General features: G+C 42.1%; 1 protein-coding gene across 1 annotated transcript in view; it reads right to left on the bottom strand.

Moving 5' to 3' along the window:
* Positions 1 to 14,779, bottom strand: part of WDR12 (WD repeat domain 12) — a 47,021-nt gene that overhangs the window by 5,358 nt on the left and 26,884 nt on the right. Inside the window, exons 9-12 of the mRNA XM_033945037.1 lie at positions 12,155 to 12,295; positions 10,880 to 10,985; positions 9,883 to 10,015; positions 8,095 to 8,167 (exon numbers count right to left, since the gene is read on the bottom strand). Of these exons, the coding sequence (XP_033800928.1) occupies positions 8,095 to 8,167; positions 9,883 to 10,015; positions 10,880 to 10,985; positions 12,155 to 12,295 (453 nt within the window). The remainder of the gene's footprint in view (positions 1 to 8,094; positions 8,168 to 9,882; positions 10,016 to 10,879; positions 10,986 to 12,154; positions 12,296 to 14,779) is intronic.

Below are 14,779 nucleotides of genomic sequence, written 5' to 3'. Positions count from 1 at the left end.
AGTATACAATTTATTTGAATATGTTTAAATAGAATAATCTCAAGGAAACTTCTAAAAAGATTATGGTGGATAAAAAAGTTTACCTAAATAACTGCAATAAAAGAATGTGGGCCAATGAGGAATAAAAACAGCGGTATCCCTACCTCTATTGAACATTACTAAGGGTGGAGGAGGTGTACCTGAGGCCACATTTTGCCAGATTTGAAATATATGAGAGCATGTGGAACAACTTGTAATTTGGTGGAGAGGGATGTTGGATATTGTGGAGGTTGGGTGAAGTATTGGAGACTTGTGTTGTATAATTCCCAACCATTAATGAAAATGAGTTAAATAGTGCCATCTTTAGTGTGAAGGCACTGTCATCTAGACATTGGGACACTGGATCATCTGTTGTTCTATTGTCCCTTGATACTCAACTTCTGGAAGTCAATATGGGGACAGATTAATCTCGTACTGCAATCAACAATTCCTTCGACGTATGAGGCAGTTATATATGGAACACTGCTGCATATTAAGCCTCCTCTGGACCGCTACAAATGCAGGCTTTTCCTAATTATGACAGGGATAGTCATGTAAATGGTGACTCGCAATTGGAAAATTTGCGACCGCCTCAATTTTCCTTTTTGGTGGGCCACTTTATGTTTAGGTTACAGATATGAAAAGATGAATGCTGATATGATGGGGCATAGCAATCTAATTTAATTGATTTGGGGCCTGTTGACATCCTTTGTTACTTCAACATAGTTGTCTTTTGTTTTAATTTTTGTTTTTTTTTATACACATCCAGGATGAGGGGGTTGGGTATCTTTTTGGTTTATTCTTTGATTAAATATGTTGGATGGGAGGGGAGGGATATTTTTCTTCTGCAGTATTGTTGATTGAATTTAAGTGTTTATTTTGTTTATTAATGTCTGTATAATTCCTGATACTTTGTATTAGAACTGAAAATTAATAAAGATTAAAAAAAAAAAAAAGAAAAGAACAAAGGGGATTTAGATGCTCAGTCCTGGTGCTTTGCCTCAAATATACAGAAGAATTGCTCCTGCCCCAACCTCACCACTAGACCACCAGAATGTTAAAGTTTAAACCTGGGGCTGACCTTTCTTGGTTGTGGGTATGGGAACAAGCTGGAAAATTGAATGGGGACTTGTATACTGCCTTTTTGTGGCTTTGGCATTCAAAGTTCACGTTCAAAGCGTTGAGCACTGGAGGACCGAGTGACTTGCCCAGGGTCACAAGGAGCAGCTCTGGGATTTGATCTCACAACCTCTGGGTGCAGAGGCAGCAGCTCTAACAGCGAACCATACCTTCCCCTTCCAAGGAGGCTGCTTCTACTGTAGATGGTTAGGTGGGCAGGGTAGGAAGCACTTGTGTTGAGTTTCTTGGATGCTCTGACAGTGGGGAGGGAGGGATTGGGCAGAGCCTGATTTACCCAGTGTCGATTAACAGAGACTCTACTGCAGGGGTGGGCAACTCCGGTCCTCGAGGGTCGGAATCCAGTCGGGATTTTAGGATTTCCCCAATGAATATGCATGAAATCTATTAGCATACAATGAAAGCAGTGCGTGCAAATAAATCTCATGCATATTCATTGGGGAAATCCTAAAAACCCAACTGGATTCTGGCCCTCGGGGACCGGAGTTGCCCACCCCTGCTCTACTGGATAACTGGATATCAAAATGGGTACCATGAGTGTATATTTGCATAATAAAATCTTTACACAACAAAAAAAGGAATACAACAAAATGCTAAAGCAAAACAATTAAATAATCAAAGCTGTTCCATGGTCACTGAAAGGAGTCTCATTCCAAACTGCATCCAGCAAGGGGAGAAAAAAGCCTCAAAGTTACATAGCAGCACAGTTCAAACAATAACATCAAGCTGCCTTCAATAATACCATAGGCATAAAAATCTTTATCTTAATATCAGGATGCAATTCCGTGTCAAATTTTGCTTCTAAAATGACAGCTCACATACAGTTTGGACAATGTTCTTGAAGGCTATGTCTACTCAAAGCACCGTTTTATTTGCAGAAATGCCTTTTAAATTTATTCCCGGAATCATTAGGGGTTCCCTCTTTGTATTATAGAATTTCCTTGAGGTGTTTTTTCTGCATCTTATTCTGTGCAAATTCTGTCCAGCTATATTGTTACTTAGGACGCCTCCTTAATAGATTGTATCAGCTTCCCCTTTTGCAACAATGTAACCCTCCTCCACAATGTTTTTTTTCTGTAACTCTCCCCCTCTTTATGAAGTTACATAACTTTTCCCCAGGATGTTGCATGGGCCTCTTATCTAGCAAATGGCCTTGAACCTATTCTGGAGAAGTGTGATTAAGAAATCCTGATTAGAATAGAACCAAAGTTTGTTCTCTTATTTGTAACCAGACTTTGTGGGAATGTAAAGAAATGAATCTATATTTAAGCAGAAATAAGGAAACAAAGGAAAAAATGAATGCTTTTATAATAAGGAACATGTCCCATGATATGATATTAAAAAATAGCCAATATGGTAAAACTGGTGGGAGGGGGGAGGGAACAAGACATTTTTTTAGATATGTTTGTGATAGGAGGAAATATAAAAGTGGCATCTTGAGACAAAGGTGAAGGGGAAGAATATGTAGAAATTGAAAAAGATATGGTGGAATTGCTTAAATAATATTTCTGGTTCTGCATTCACAATTTAAGGGCTGGGAGCAGGACCACAGAAGCCACACACAAGTAGGAATGGAGTTGTGCTATTGTCTGAACAATTTTCAGAAGATTATATTCATGACGAGCTAGCTAAACTAAAGGTAGAGCAATGGGTTTGGAAGGCATACATCCAAGGGTACTGAAGGAACGTAGAAGTTCTGGCTGCCCTTTTCAATGCTTCCCTAGAGTCAGGAATGGTCCCCAAGTACTGAAGAAGGGCAGATGTGGTCCCTCTCCACAAAGGCAGAAGTAAGGAAGAGGATGAGAAAAGGCTGATAAGTCTGTGGTAAGCAAATTCATGGAAACACTTTTAAAAACAGCAAATAACATCTGGGTGCTGCTTTGTTGATATCTGGAGTGGAAAGGGAACGTTATTACAAATTTGTGTTGCGAGCATTTTTTTTCACCTAATCGGGCGTTCCGAGCGCACTTAATCCCCTCGGATGCTTGTCCTAAATGTCTGACCCCTCACGCCACACTGTGTCACATGTTCTGGACTTGCCCTGTCATATTGCCCTTTTGGCGTCACCTCTGCCAGTGGATTGGTCGTCTTTGAAACTGTACTTGGACCCTACACCCTAGCTCTCTGTTTTCTTTGACTTTCTCTATGGTTCCACGACGCTAGGGCTGTACTGCATTTACCCATAGAGTGATGGTAGACGCAACACTGAAGGCATCGGCGCAATGCGCCACAGCCTCTAGGAAAGCAAACAGAATGCTGGGTATCATTAAGAAGGGTATTACGACCAGGACGAAGGAAGTCATCATGCCGCTGTATCGTGCAATGGTACGGCCGCATCTGGAGTACTGTGTCCAGTACTGGTCGCCGTACCTCAAGAAAGACATGGCGGTAGTTGAGGGAGTACAGAGAAGAGCGACTAAACTGATAAAGGGAATGGAAAATCTCCCATATACCGACAGATTGAAGCAGTTGGGACTTTTCTCACTGGAAAAGCGGAGACTTAGAGGAGACATGATAGAAACCTTCAAGATCCTGAAGAGCATAGAAAAAGTAGACAGGGGCAGATTTTTCAAATTAAGGGGCGCCACAAGTACAAGGGGGCACTCGGAGAAATTGAAAGGGGACAGGTTTAGAACAAACGCTAGGAAGTTCTTTTTCACTCAGAGGGTGGTGGATGCATGGAACGCGCTTCCAGAGGCTGTAGTAGACAAGAAAACATTAAATGGTTTCAAAGAAGGTTTGGATAGATTCCTAGAAGAAAAAGGGATTGGGGGGTATAGATAGGTATAGACCATTGCTCAGGCAATGGGCCTGATGGGCCGCCGCGGGTGCGGACCGCTGAGCAGGATGGACCTATGGTCTGCCTCAGCGGAGGCAACTTCTTATGTTCTTATGTTCTATGTGGGCATTAAGACAATCTTACAAGGTAAGCCGACGCCACTTGCACCCACCTTCACTCATTGGCGGATTTTGATGATCCAGCTGGCTGGAATGGATCTTCAGGTTATTGGACCTTTGGACTCCAGAAAGGAGAATTTATATATCAATTATTGGCTACCTTTTTGTACCACTTTAACACACAGGACATGCAGTCGTTTGTTGACTTGAACATGTTTTTCTTTTTGTTTGGTTTGACAACTGCTGTTCTGGGATATTTTTTTTTTTTTTTTTTTTGGGGGGGGGTTATGTTCTGTGTATATTGTTTTATTTCCTTATGGTTGAAACTTAATAAAAATGATTGAACATAAAAACAGCAAATAGTAGAATTTTGGGAATCCAATGGATTAAAGGACCCGAAGTAACATGGTTTCACTAACTCCCTCTCTAGTACACCAACTCCCTCTCTCTCACAAGTCCATCTCCCCCCTCCACCAAGTTCATCTCCCCCATCCATCTTCTCCCCACCTCTCCCTCTTCAGTCCACCAACTCCCCCAAGTCCATCTCCCCGTCCCCCCATCTACCTTTATTTTGATGTTAAAACTTGTTGCTGGTGGTGGTAGTGATTTAGCGATCCAAAGAGTTCTCCTGCCGCCACTCCTTGTGTCTTCTCTCCACTGCAGCACAACCTCAGTGAAAACTTCCTGTTTCCGCCTGGGCGGCCGAATGGAGAGAAGATGTCCGGAGTAGCGGCAGGGCAGTGAATCGCATTCGCTACCGCCGCTTTTGCCTGGAATAGAAAGGTAGATGCGGCCGGGGAGGAGAGGAGAAATACTTCTGGCCAGGAAAGACAGAGCCAGCCAACCAATATAAAAATCACCTTGCTGCTGCCGATCCGCACACAGAGGTCCGCTCGATGCTCCCTTTGCCAAAATCCTTTCTTCTGATGTAACTTCCGGTTTCTCAAAACCGGAAGTTACATTCGATGGAAGGACTCCGGCGGCAGAGGGAAAGCCCCAAACGGGTCTCTAGCAAAGGGGCCGACTTGAATCGATGAGTTTGGTTTTTAAAAAAACCAAATTGTTTTGAATTGATTTGCCCGAAGTGAATCGATTAAAATTAGGCAGCACTTGTAGACATCCCTGATGCTGTGGATAACAAGAGGAAGGACCTGACAAAGCTTGAGGAATGGTCTGGAATTTGGCATAGTACAGGAGTTAACTGTGTTGGGTCTGCTAGGAAACAGTGATCATAACATGATCAAATTTGAGCTGATATTTGGAATGACGTTGCTAAAGAAATCTACTGTATTGGCACTTAATTTTTGAAAGGGTGATTACGATATAATGAGGAAAATGGTTAAAAAGAAACTAAAAGTCCCTTGGAGGTGATGGATTCTCTCTCCTTATATTGTGGACTTTGATATTGGTTACTAATGTGGAATTATTTTATAATTTGTTGTATTTTATAATTTGTTGTAATTTGCAGGCTATTTCAATTATTTCCACTAAATTGTTGTTTAACAATTTGTAAAAGAATATAAATTAATTAATTAAAAAAAAAAAGAAACTAAAAGGATCGGTGGCAAAGGTTAGGACTGTACATCTGGCATGGATGTTACTTAAAAATACCATCATGGAAGCCCAGACCAGATGCATTCCATTTATTAACAAGGGTTGAAAAAAAAAAAAAAAAAAGAGGAAATGAGAGCTAGCATGGCTAAAAGGTGAATGAAAGAGGCTATTAGAACAACAACAACAAAAAAAACCCCCACATCCTTTAAAGAATAGAAAAAGGATCCAAATGAAGAAAATAAGAAGAGACATAAGCACTGGTAAGTTAAATGCAAAGCATTGATAAAGAAAGCTAAGAAAGAATATGAAAAGAAATTTGCCAAAGAGGCAAAAAACACTTATAATAACAATTTTTTTTAGGTACATCAGAAGAAGAAAACCTGTGAGGGAATTTATGGGACCTGTGAATGATCAAGGAACAAAAGGGGCGCTCAGGAAAGATAAGGCCATAGCAGAGAGACTGAATGAATTATTTGTTACAGTCTATAGCAGGGGTGTCCAAACCTGCGGTCCCGTGAAGTATTTTGTGTGGCCCCAGTTGAGGGCGATGCAGTGTTTTTCTCTGCTGCCCCTGGGTGTTTACCGTCTTGCTGGCTCCCTCCTCTGTCTTGCTGCAGCGTTTGCGTGGCCCCAGAAATATTTTTTTCAGCCAATGTGGCCCAGGGAAGCCAAAAGGTTGGACACCCCTGGTCTACAGTTTAGGGGAGAAGAACTTCTGTGCACAAAAGAGGAGTGGGACTCGGGTGTGATCGTATGTGATTATCTAAACAGGTAGAAAAGATAACATGAAGGCTAGAAGTAAGCTTGGTAACAGAGGGAAAGGAATGGCCAATAAGAAAAAGGAGATGATGATGCCCTTGTATAAGGCTTTGGTGAGATCTCATTTAGAATATTATATACAGTTCTAGAGACTGCATCTTAAAACAGATATAAACAGGATGGAGTTGCTCTAGAGCAAGAGTGTCAAATTTGGCCCGCAGGGTAATTAAATTTGGTCCGCAAGAAAATACCCTGTTCCTTCCCTACCTCCATCTCATTGTCCACCATCTTTCTCCCAGCTTCCCAGTCTCCCCTTCAAAGCGGTCTGCAGAGGATCGCCGGTCTGCTGTAGCAATCCCAGCAGGCTGCCGCAGCCTCCACAGCACGTTCCCTCTGCCGCAGTCCCAGCAATCCTCTGCAGGCTGCTTTGAAGATGAGACCGGGAAGCCGGAGGACACTAGAAAGAAGGGGAAAAACATGCAAGCCTTTGGGAGGGGGGGGGGATAGCGGGCCCTGGTGCAGAAGTACCCGGAGGGAGGGAGGGGTCCAAAGAGACATGTACATGCCGGACTGAGGGTGGGGGGGAGGGGAAGAAATAATGGGTCTAAAAACAGGAGAGGGAGAGAGATGGTGGACAATGGGATGGAGGGAGAGAAGGAACAGAAAGGGAGAGAAGTTGTATACAAGGGATGGTGTGGAGGGGGAGATAGAGATACTGGATAGGAGGGTAGTTGGGAACGTGCTACGAAGGCTGACAGCAGCTTGTTAAGGATTGCTACAGCACCGGCGATCCTCTGCAGGCTGCCCTAATTAGCTGAAAGTGAGACCGGGAGACCAGGAGGGAAGCCATAGGACGCCACAAAGAGCGCCTATGCACTGCAGCACTTCCTGACTGACCCCAGGGGTTCCCTAAAGCAGGAGTAGCAGCGGCAGTGGATGGCCAGCAAGAGGCAGCATTGCCGCTCCTGCTTTAGAAGACCTGAACGAATCGTTGAACCCGATTAAAAAAAAAACAAACAAAAACAACCACCCACCCACGAATTGATTCACCAAAGTGAATCGATTCGAATCGGCGAATCGGGCAGCACTACTGAACATACAGCTTCAGGCACGATTGACTTGCGTTGCCTTTGCGATTGACCGGTAGATCGTGATCAACATATTGGGCACCCCTGGTCTAGAATGTCTCACCTATTGAACTGGAATACATTTTAGACTGAGGGGAGGGCAGTATTTTAACCAGCTATATGCAAAAGAAATAGGAAATTAGTGTGTAACCCATTTCATTTAGTTCAAACACTAGAATTCTAGAGAGTACAAATCTGTTCATAGTTATTCAGAGGAAATGTGACAAAGGGTAAAAGACAAAGGGTTGTAAATTTGATATACCGTCTTTCTGTGGGTACATGTACTATATGAAGGCACTTTTTTCTGTCTCGAGTGGGCTCACAATCTAATTTATGTACATGGGGCAATGGAGGGTTAAGTAACAAAATCTCATAAGAAAATAATAGCCATACTGGGTCAGACCAATAGTCCATCTAACCCAGTATCCTGTTTCCAGAAGCCCAAATAGTAGCAACATTTCAAACACCACATTCTGCAGTCAATTTAGTTCATGGTAACAAAAAAAAAAATATCCTTCCTTTAACTGGAGCTTGTCATTCTCTAAGCACATGCTTTTATGTTGGTTTGGAATCTATGAATCGCTGCTCCTGCAGTGCTTACCCCAGCTTCTGTCCAATCAACACACAAGACTTTGTCCTCATGAGCAGCCAGGTCATAGAGAGGAGCCTTGCAGCTGAGAGTGGGAAAATGAATCACAAAGTTAGTTTTTCCCAGAAAGTGAGAGGCACCTTGTGGTGCTATGGAAGAGAGAATGAGAAATCTTCCTGGCTAGGTAGCAAGGTGCCTGCAATTCTCTGAGTACCTGTTCCGTCTAACAGAAAAACACTGAAACCTTATATAGGAACAAACTTAGTTGTCGCAAACTGCGTGCTGTGGTACACTGGGGAGGAGAAGGGGTGCCAGATGACTGCCTACAGGCTGTGCTTCTCTCCACGAGAGGCACGTCTGGTAGGCAATCAGCCGGTGTCAGCGCCTCTCCTTCTCTCCAGCCCTCTTCCCTACTGGCACCCCTCACTGGCCCCTCTGGAGGGCTTTTGCGTATGCACAGACATCGACATGATGATGTCATGCATGCATGCGACATCATCAATGTGACGTCCACGCACTTCCGAATGCCTCGAGCCACGGCAACTATGTTTAGTGTGTTGTGGCTCGAGAAAGTTTGTTGGACACTAATCTAACCTGTACTGCTAAAAATGCATTTCTGTCTCAAGACTTAGCTGCAATCTGATGCAAGCTTTCCAAGATAGGGACTCAAAAATGTAGTTTAGGATAAGATCGATCATTGAGGAAGCAGGCAAATTTAATTGCTGATATTCCTCATTTCATGGAAGGTTTTTATAAAAACAACAGCACTATAAAAGGCGATCACATCCATGAATGGGAGGATTAATCTCTTTTGCTTCTCTGTCAACTTCTCTCCTGCCACAAAGGGGATAATTTTATAATTGGGCATTAGTGAAAGTATAAATATGCTTTACATGAAGCTCTGCCAGACTGAGAATTACCCCAGGAGAAATGTTCATATGTCTATCCCTGATATCTTGTGCTGATATAATTTTAGGATTAAAACATGCATATAGTTTTGGAAAATTCAAATGAATGTGGGTGAGCACAAATCTTCCCCCCACCCCAGCAAGTAATCACATGACTAATCACTATATGCATGTTTATCATACACACAGAGAGGCAAATTTTATCAAAATCATTTCTATGAGCACTGCACTTTTATCTATGAAAATGGCCAGGGCCAACTCAAGAGGTTGTGATACCCTGGACCAACTTTTGCTCCCCCTGCTGTTCCCACACATCCAACCTGCCCCACTTCTCCCTGCAAGGCATGCTAGGGTTGGATGCCCAACCAGCATATCTTCTTGGGGATGGAGTGGTTCCAAAGCACTCTGTGCACCTATTAGAGACCAGTTCCCACAAAGATGAAGAGCCTAAATAGTCTCAGGGAGTGGGAGGGATGCTGGTATCACAGACCAGCTGCCGTGAGGGGGGAGCGCCTGAAAAACAGTAGGGGTGCTGGTGCATCAGCGGAGGGAATAGGAAAACTGAAAGTTGACTCCTGTTCCCTGCCTGTACACCATTCAGGACAATAAGCTTTGCCTGGCTTCAGCTTCACCTGTACCTGGGGCAATGAAGGATTAAGTGACTTGCTTTGGGTCACAAGGGGCTGCAGTGAGAACTGAACTGTTTCCCAATTTGCTGCACTAACCATTAGGAAGGACACTCCTCATCACATGTCTTCCTCAGGTTTGGAAACTCATTCGGTCCCCACAAAGCAATATAGGGCTAGCTTTGAACTAGAGGAAGCCCTTAATTAATCCAACTGCTGGTGCACTGTTCTTTTCTGGCAGTGCTCTTCTGCTGTGAAAGACTTACCTCCTGGTATCCCAGAGTTTCACAAGATTATCTAGAGAACCAGAGACGAGTTGCTGCTCCTGCATGGGAGACCATTTCACAGATGTAACCCAGCCTGTGTGAGAGGTCAGAGACAGTAGAACCAAGGAACCATCTGTGTGGGACATAAGGAAAATCACAACACCCCCAAAATGTTATACAGAAAAGAAAGTTACAGAAATATTTTCCATTGTACTAGGAGCCACAAGCTTGATTAAAAATAATTTCTAAGCAACCTTTGTTGGTTGCCCATACAAATTACATTTTTTGAACTCCCATAGGAAGCTCTCTTTAGTATGATACAAGTCTATGGAGAGCATTAGCAGTAAGCTTGAGAGACACACAGATCATATCCACAAACCTTGGCTTAGGAGTCATTACTGTCATGGTATGCACAAAACTAACTCAGAAAGATCACTGTATGAATATTTCCATGCAGCCTGTGCTTAGGATGTTGCTGCTGAACCCTCATTAAACAGGAAAAGGAGGACTGCGTCTTTTTGGGGTACAACATCTATTCAAAATGGATCTTTGAGTAGAAAGATAAATGAAAGACTCGAATCACCACCAGGACATTTATTGGACCAGAAAGAGTCTGATGCAAAGGTTTGGAACCTTCTGTGGGACATGAAACCAAAAGCATTTCCACAGTGTTGGTTGTTTGATGGTGTCCCAGGTACATTAGATAGAGTGTGAATCCACTAGGACAGATAGGGAAAAATGCTTGAGTACCTGCATGTAAACCACTTAGGCTATAAGTGATATATAAATACTAAAATAAAATAAATAATTCCTATAGGGAGGCCAGCAAAAGTGCAAGATCTCTTTTTCTAGTAGTCTGCACACAGAATAAAATAATTTTATACCACCACCTTATTTAAAGGCCTAAATTACCATTATCCCATCAGGCCATTATCATCTATGAGATTTAGTAGTGCTTAACTATCACCAACACAAGCCTGTGTCAGAACTTGCTCACCTTTAGTGCGAGGATCCCAGAGTCTGATGTGTCTGTCAGTGCTCCCCGATGCAAGACGTCTACACAATGGGGAGTAAGCAATGCAGTTAAATACTTTACTTCCCATCTGAAAATATAAAAAAAGAGAAAAGGAAAACATGAGAGAATTTTGTATTCTAGAACTCAAATGTATCTTATTTTCATAACATAGTAAATGATGACAGATAAAGATGATAAAGGAAGAGGTGATACAGCTCCTGTACGTCACTGATGAGGCTTCACTTGTTACAGACAGAGGTCCGTTTTGGAGGCCATATCTCGCTAAGGTTATAATAAGACAAAGTGGTTCAGAGGAAAGCAACAAAAATGAAATGGTAAACTAGAGAAGGCTATTTCCCAGCTGTCAGTCATAGAAGTCTGACCGCCTACACCTCTCTAGTTCTGATCATCAAAACTTCCTTGTCCTAAGGATACCTCCCAGCTGTCAGCTGTATAAGTTTTAGCATCTGCACAATACTGCTGTTTATCCAAGTCAGCCTGCAGCCTCATGGTTAGTGATCTACCACCTCACTTCAATTATATTTGAAATGTGCCAAAATTCAGCCACCCCTGCATTGGGTTACCATAAGGCTCCAGGAAAAAAAAAAAAAGGAGGACAGATTGAGAAAGCAATGAAAGTAAGGAGGACAAATAGACACATCTGTATTTTACTTCCACTGAAAGCAGTGAAAATAAAACCCGGATGTCTCAATCAGTGCCTCCTTTTTCTGCAGTCATATGGTAACCCTACCCCCACATGCAAGTGCACTTTGCTTATTCTCTCTGGGATTTTGTCTTCTCCCCCTTTTGCCCCTCTACTCTTACAGGAGCCTATAGAGGTTTCCACACCTAAACCCATACTTGGGCCCATCTCTCCTTCTACCACTGCACTCTCCAGGTGTCCCCAATCATGCTTAAATTCTGTCCATTTAGGAAAAAGAAGCAGCAATATGTATCATCTTGAATATATCTTTCTGTCTTTTCTCTGCCTGTTTTCCCTCCACTGCCTGTTCATTTTTCCCTTCCTTTTCATCTCATCCAAGCTGCACTCTGACCTCAATTATTTAATACTTAAGCTTATTATTTCACTATTTTTAATTATTATACTTTACAGCAAGGACTAAAACAAGTTAGCACAATAGCAGTACCCCATCATTACATAGCAATAATAGCTTTTAAATCTAGAAGTTCCCATAAATATTTCCCTCAGAATAATTTTAAACATAAATCTATAAGAAGAAAAAGCAAACATCTTACCAAAGTCGACTTGAGAGCTCCAGTCTCAACATCCCACACTCGAATAGTATGATCCCACGATGCACTGCAGATCTCCTCTGCATCCGACCACAGCACAGAAGAAACGGCCTCATTATGGCCAGACAGAGTAACAACAGGAGTCTAGATTTAAATGAGGACAATCTAATAAGAATATATTTATTTTTGGCTCGGCTCAACAGTAAAATATTACTTTTATAGGTAATAAGGTGTAATCCAATAGTTGCTCCCAAATTCATTCCACGAGACCCCCTCAAATGAACCTGAAGGTGTAAGAAGGACCAAAGCTAGTGACTGATGCTATCTGTGGCCACCACCTTATAGCATGTAGCACTACACTGAGGACTGTGAAGTGATGCAGACGAAAAGAACACAAATATGGAGGCGAACTCTCAACTCACCACTTCCTTTCACTGATGGTGGCAAAGGGAGCAAGACGCTAGTAGGCAAGTCACACAGGTTGCAACTACGGCCCAGTATGGTCCTGAAAACATATACTCTCTCATTGGCTGGAGAATTTGGGGCCTAGGGAAGCCAGTAGCACAGGAACAAATCAAGAGTATATGCACCCAGTTACCATTATTGATCTTGCAGGACCATTCATAATGGTGTTTCAAGCAAGGGATGATGGTGTCCTCTTCCTGACTAGCTACACGGCTCCCTCCCCTCCTATATTAGGGTAGGTGAGATCAGTATAGGCCAATCTAGGAAGCATGCAAGAAAGAAGTATAAACAAGAGGGCTGGGTGACATGTAGCTCACCTCTTTTGCTTTGGTCCTCCCATGCTTCCTTGACCTTCCCCTCCAGCTTAGTGCCCAAGTAGTTGCCCATCTTGCCTGCCTTTTACAACAACCCCATGATCATCTTTCCTATGCAATACAGTCTCAGCCTCCACAGTTACTCCTTTCCCTTCCTTCCTGTTTCAGAAAGTAAGCATGTGCTGGAAGGAAGAGGAACAGCCACGGGGGGGGGGGGGGGGGGGGGGGGTCAATATACAATATTCTCATTCTATCCCTGGAAAGTTTTCAAGTGTGGTGTGCACACAAAAGTGCCTGTGTAAAATCACCCCTTGACCTATCTGCAGATAAAGTACAACGTGGGGCACTACACACATATCAGAAAATTGTATAAATGCACGTAATTTACTGCCTTGACCTTATCAGGAAGCAACATATAGCCACTCTTTGAGTAGCTGGCTAGTTCCCTTTGAAAAAGTGCCTTTTCAAGCATGCCCTCATATCTTGAAAATGAAAATTAATTTGGGGGGTATAGTTGTGTTACCATTTTCTACAACATGTAGCAGTCCTCCTTTAAATCTCAATGTTTGTGTTATCAAAACTTGCTAATTATATCACAATTTTTCTGCAGTGTTTTCAAATACTCTAAACAATGATGCCACCAATATGGGTAATTGGTTAGAAAGACTGGCTCATTCTAAAACTATAATAAGGTGCATTGAACCAATAAAAATATTTTAGAAAAAAATAGGAGCTCTCTCTTAAACATCTAAAAATGTTGGTGTAGCCTAATGGTTAGAACACCCAGATGACAACCAGGGAACTTAACTCTCTATTGTCTCAAAACTAGATTGTAAGCCCTCAGGGAAATACCTATTAAAGGTGAATATAACTCACCTTGAGCAACTACTGAAAAGGTGTTAACTAAAAGCAAATGAATAAATAAATAGCATGAACATTGCCAATTTAAGTTTGCATCCTGCTCCAACCATAAAGGTTGGAACTCAGCCAAAATAACTTCTTATATAAACAGACTGATTGACTCTTTATTCAACACTTATAAATAGATTTCTTAGGCAAGTGATATGAGAATGAGAGAGTGAACATAGGTGATCAAATATCAAGCTATAAAGGCACATTTTATAAAGATAATTCTGGCTGTTTCAACCAAGTGCAATTGTAATCAACATGATGTGCAAGAACATAATATAGTCCAGCTCTCCTTCTTACATGACTTAGCTTTAAAACAGGGGTGCCAACACTTTTTGGCTTACGAGCTACTGTTTAAAATGACCAAGTCAAAATGATCTACCAACAATAAAATAAAAAAAAATAAAAAATACAAACACACTGTACACAGAGAAAATGTTAATTATCATTTATATTCGGGGTTTTTTTTCAAAGAGGTCAAGGCAGATGACTTTAAAATATAAAATGTCACCTCAGTAACAACTATACAAAAATAGACAAATATACCCCCTCCCTTTTTACTAAACTGCGATAGCAGTTTTTTAACGCAGGGAGCTGCATTGAATGCCCCAAGCTGCTCCCGATGCTCACAAGCTCCATGCGCTAAAAACCGCTATTGCGGTTTAGTAAAAAGGGGCCACAGTGCAAAATGTAGACAGCAGATATAAATTCTCAAAAAGGACACAATTTGATCACTAAATTGAAAATAAAATCATTTTTCCTACCTTTGTTGTCTGGTGATTTCATGAGTCTGGTTGCACTTTCTTCTTCTGACTGTGCATCCAATATTTCTTCTTTCTGCCTCCTGCATGCTTTGTCTCCTCCAGACCTCATTCCATTCCCCAACCAACATCTCTGTCCTTCCATTAGTGCAACTTTTCCTTTCTTTCTCCCTGCCTGC

This window comes from Geotrypetes seraphini, chromosome 5, assembly GCF_902459505.1.
Source record: "Geotrypetes seraphini chromosome 5, aGeoSer1.1, whole genome shotgun sequence".
NCBI lineage: Eukaryota > Metazoa > Chordata > Amphibia > Gymnophiona > Dermophiidae > Geotrypetes > Geotrypetes seraphini.
The sequence above is the reverse complement of the archived record's forward strand: the minus strand, read 5'-3'. Positions and strand labels throughout refer to the sequence as shown.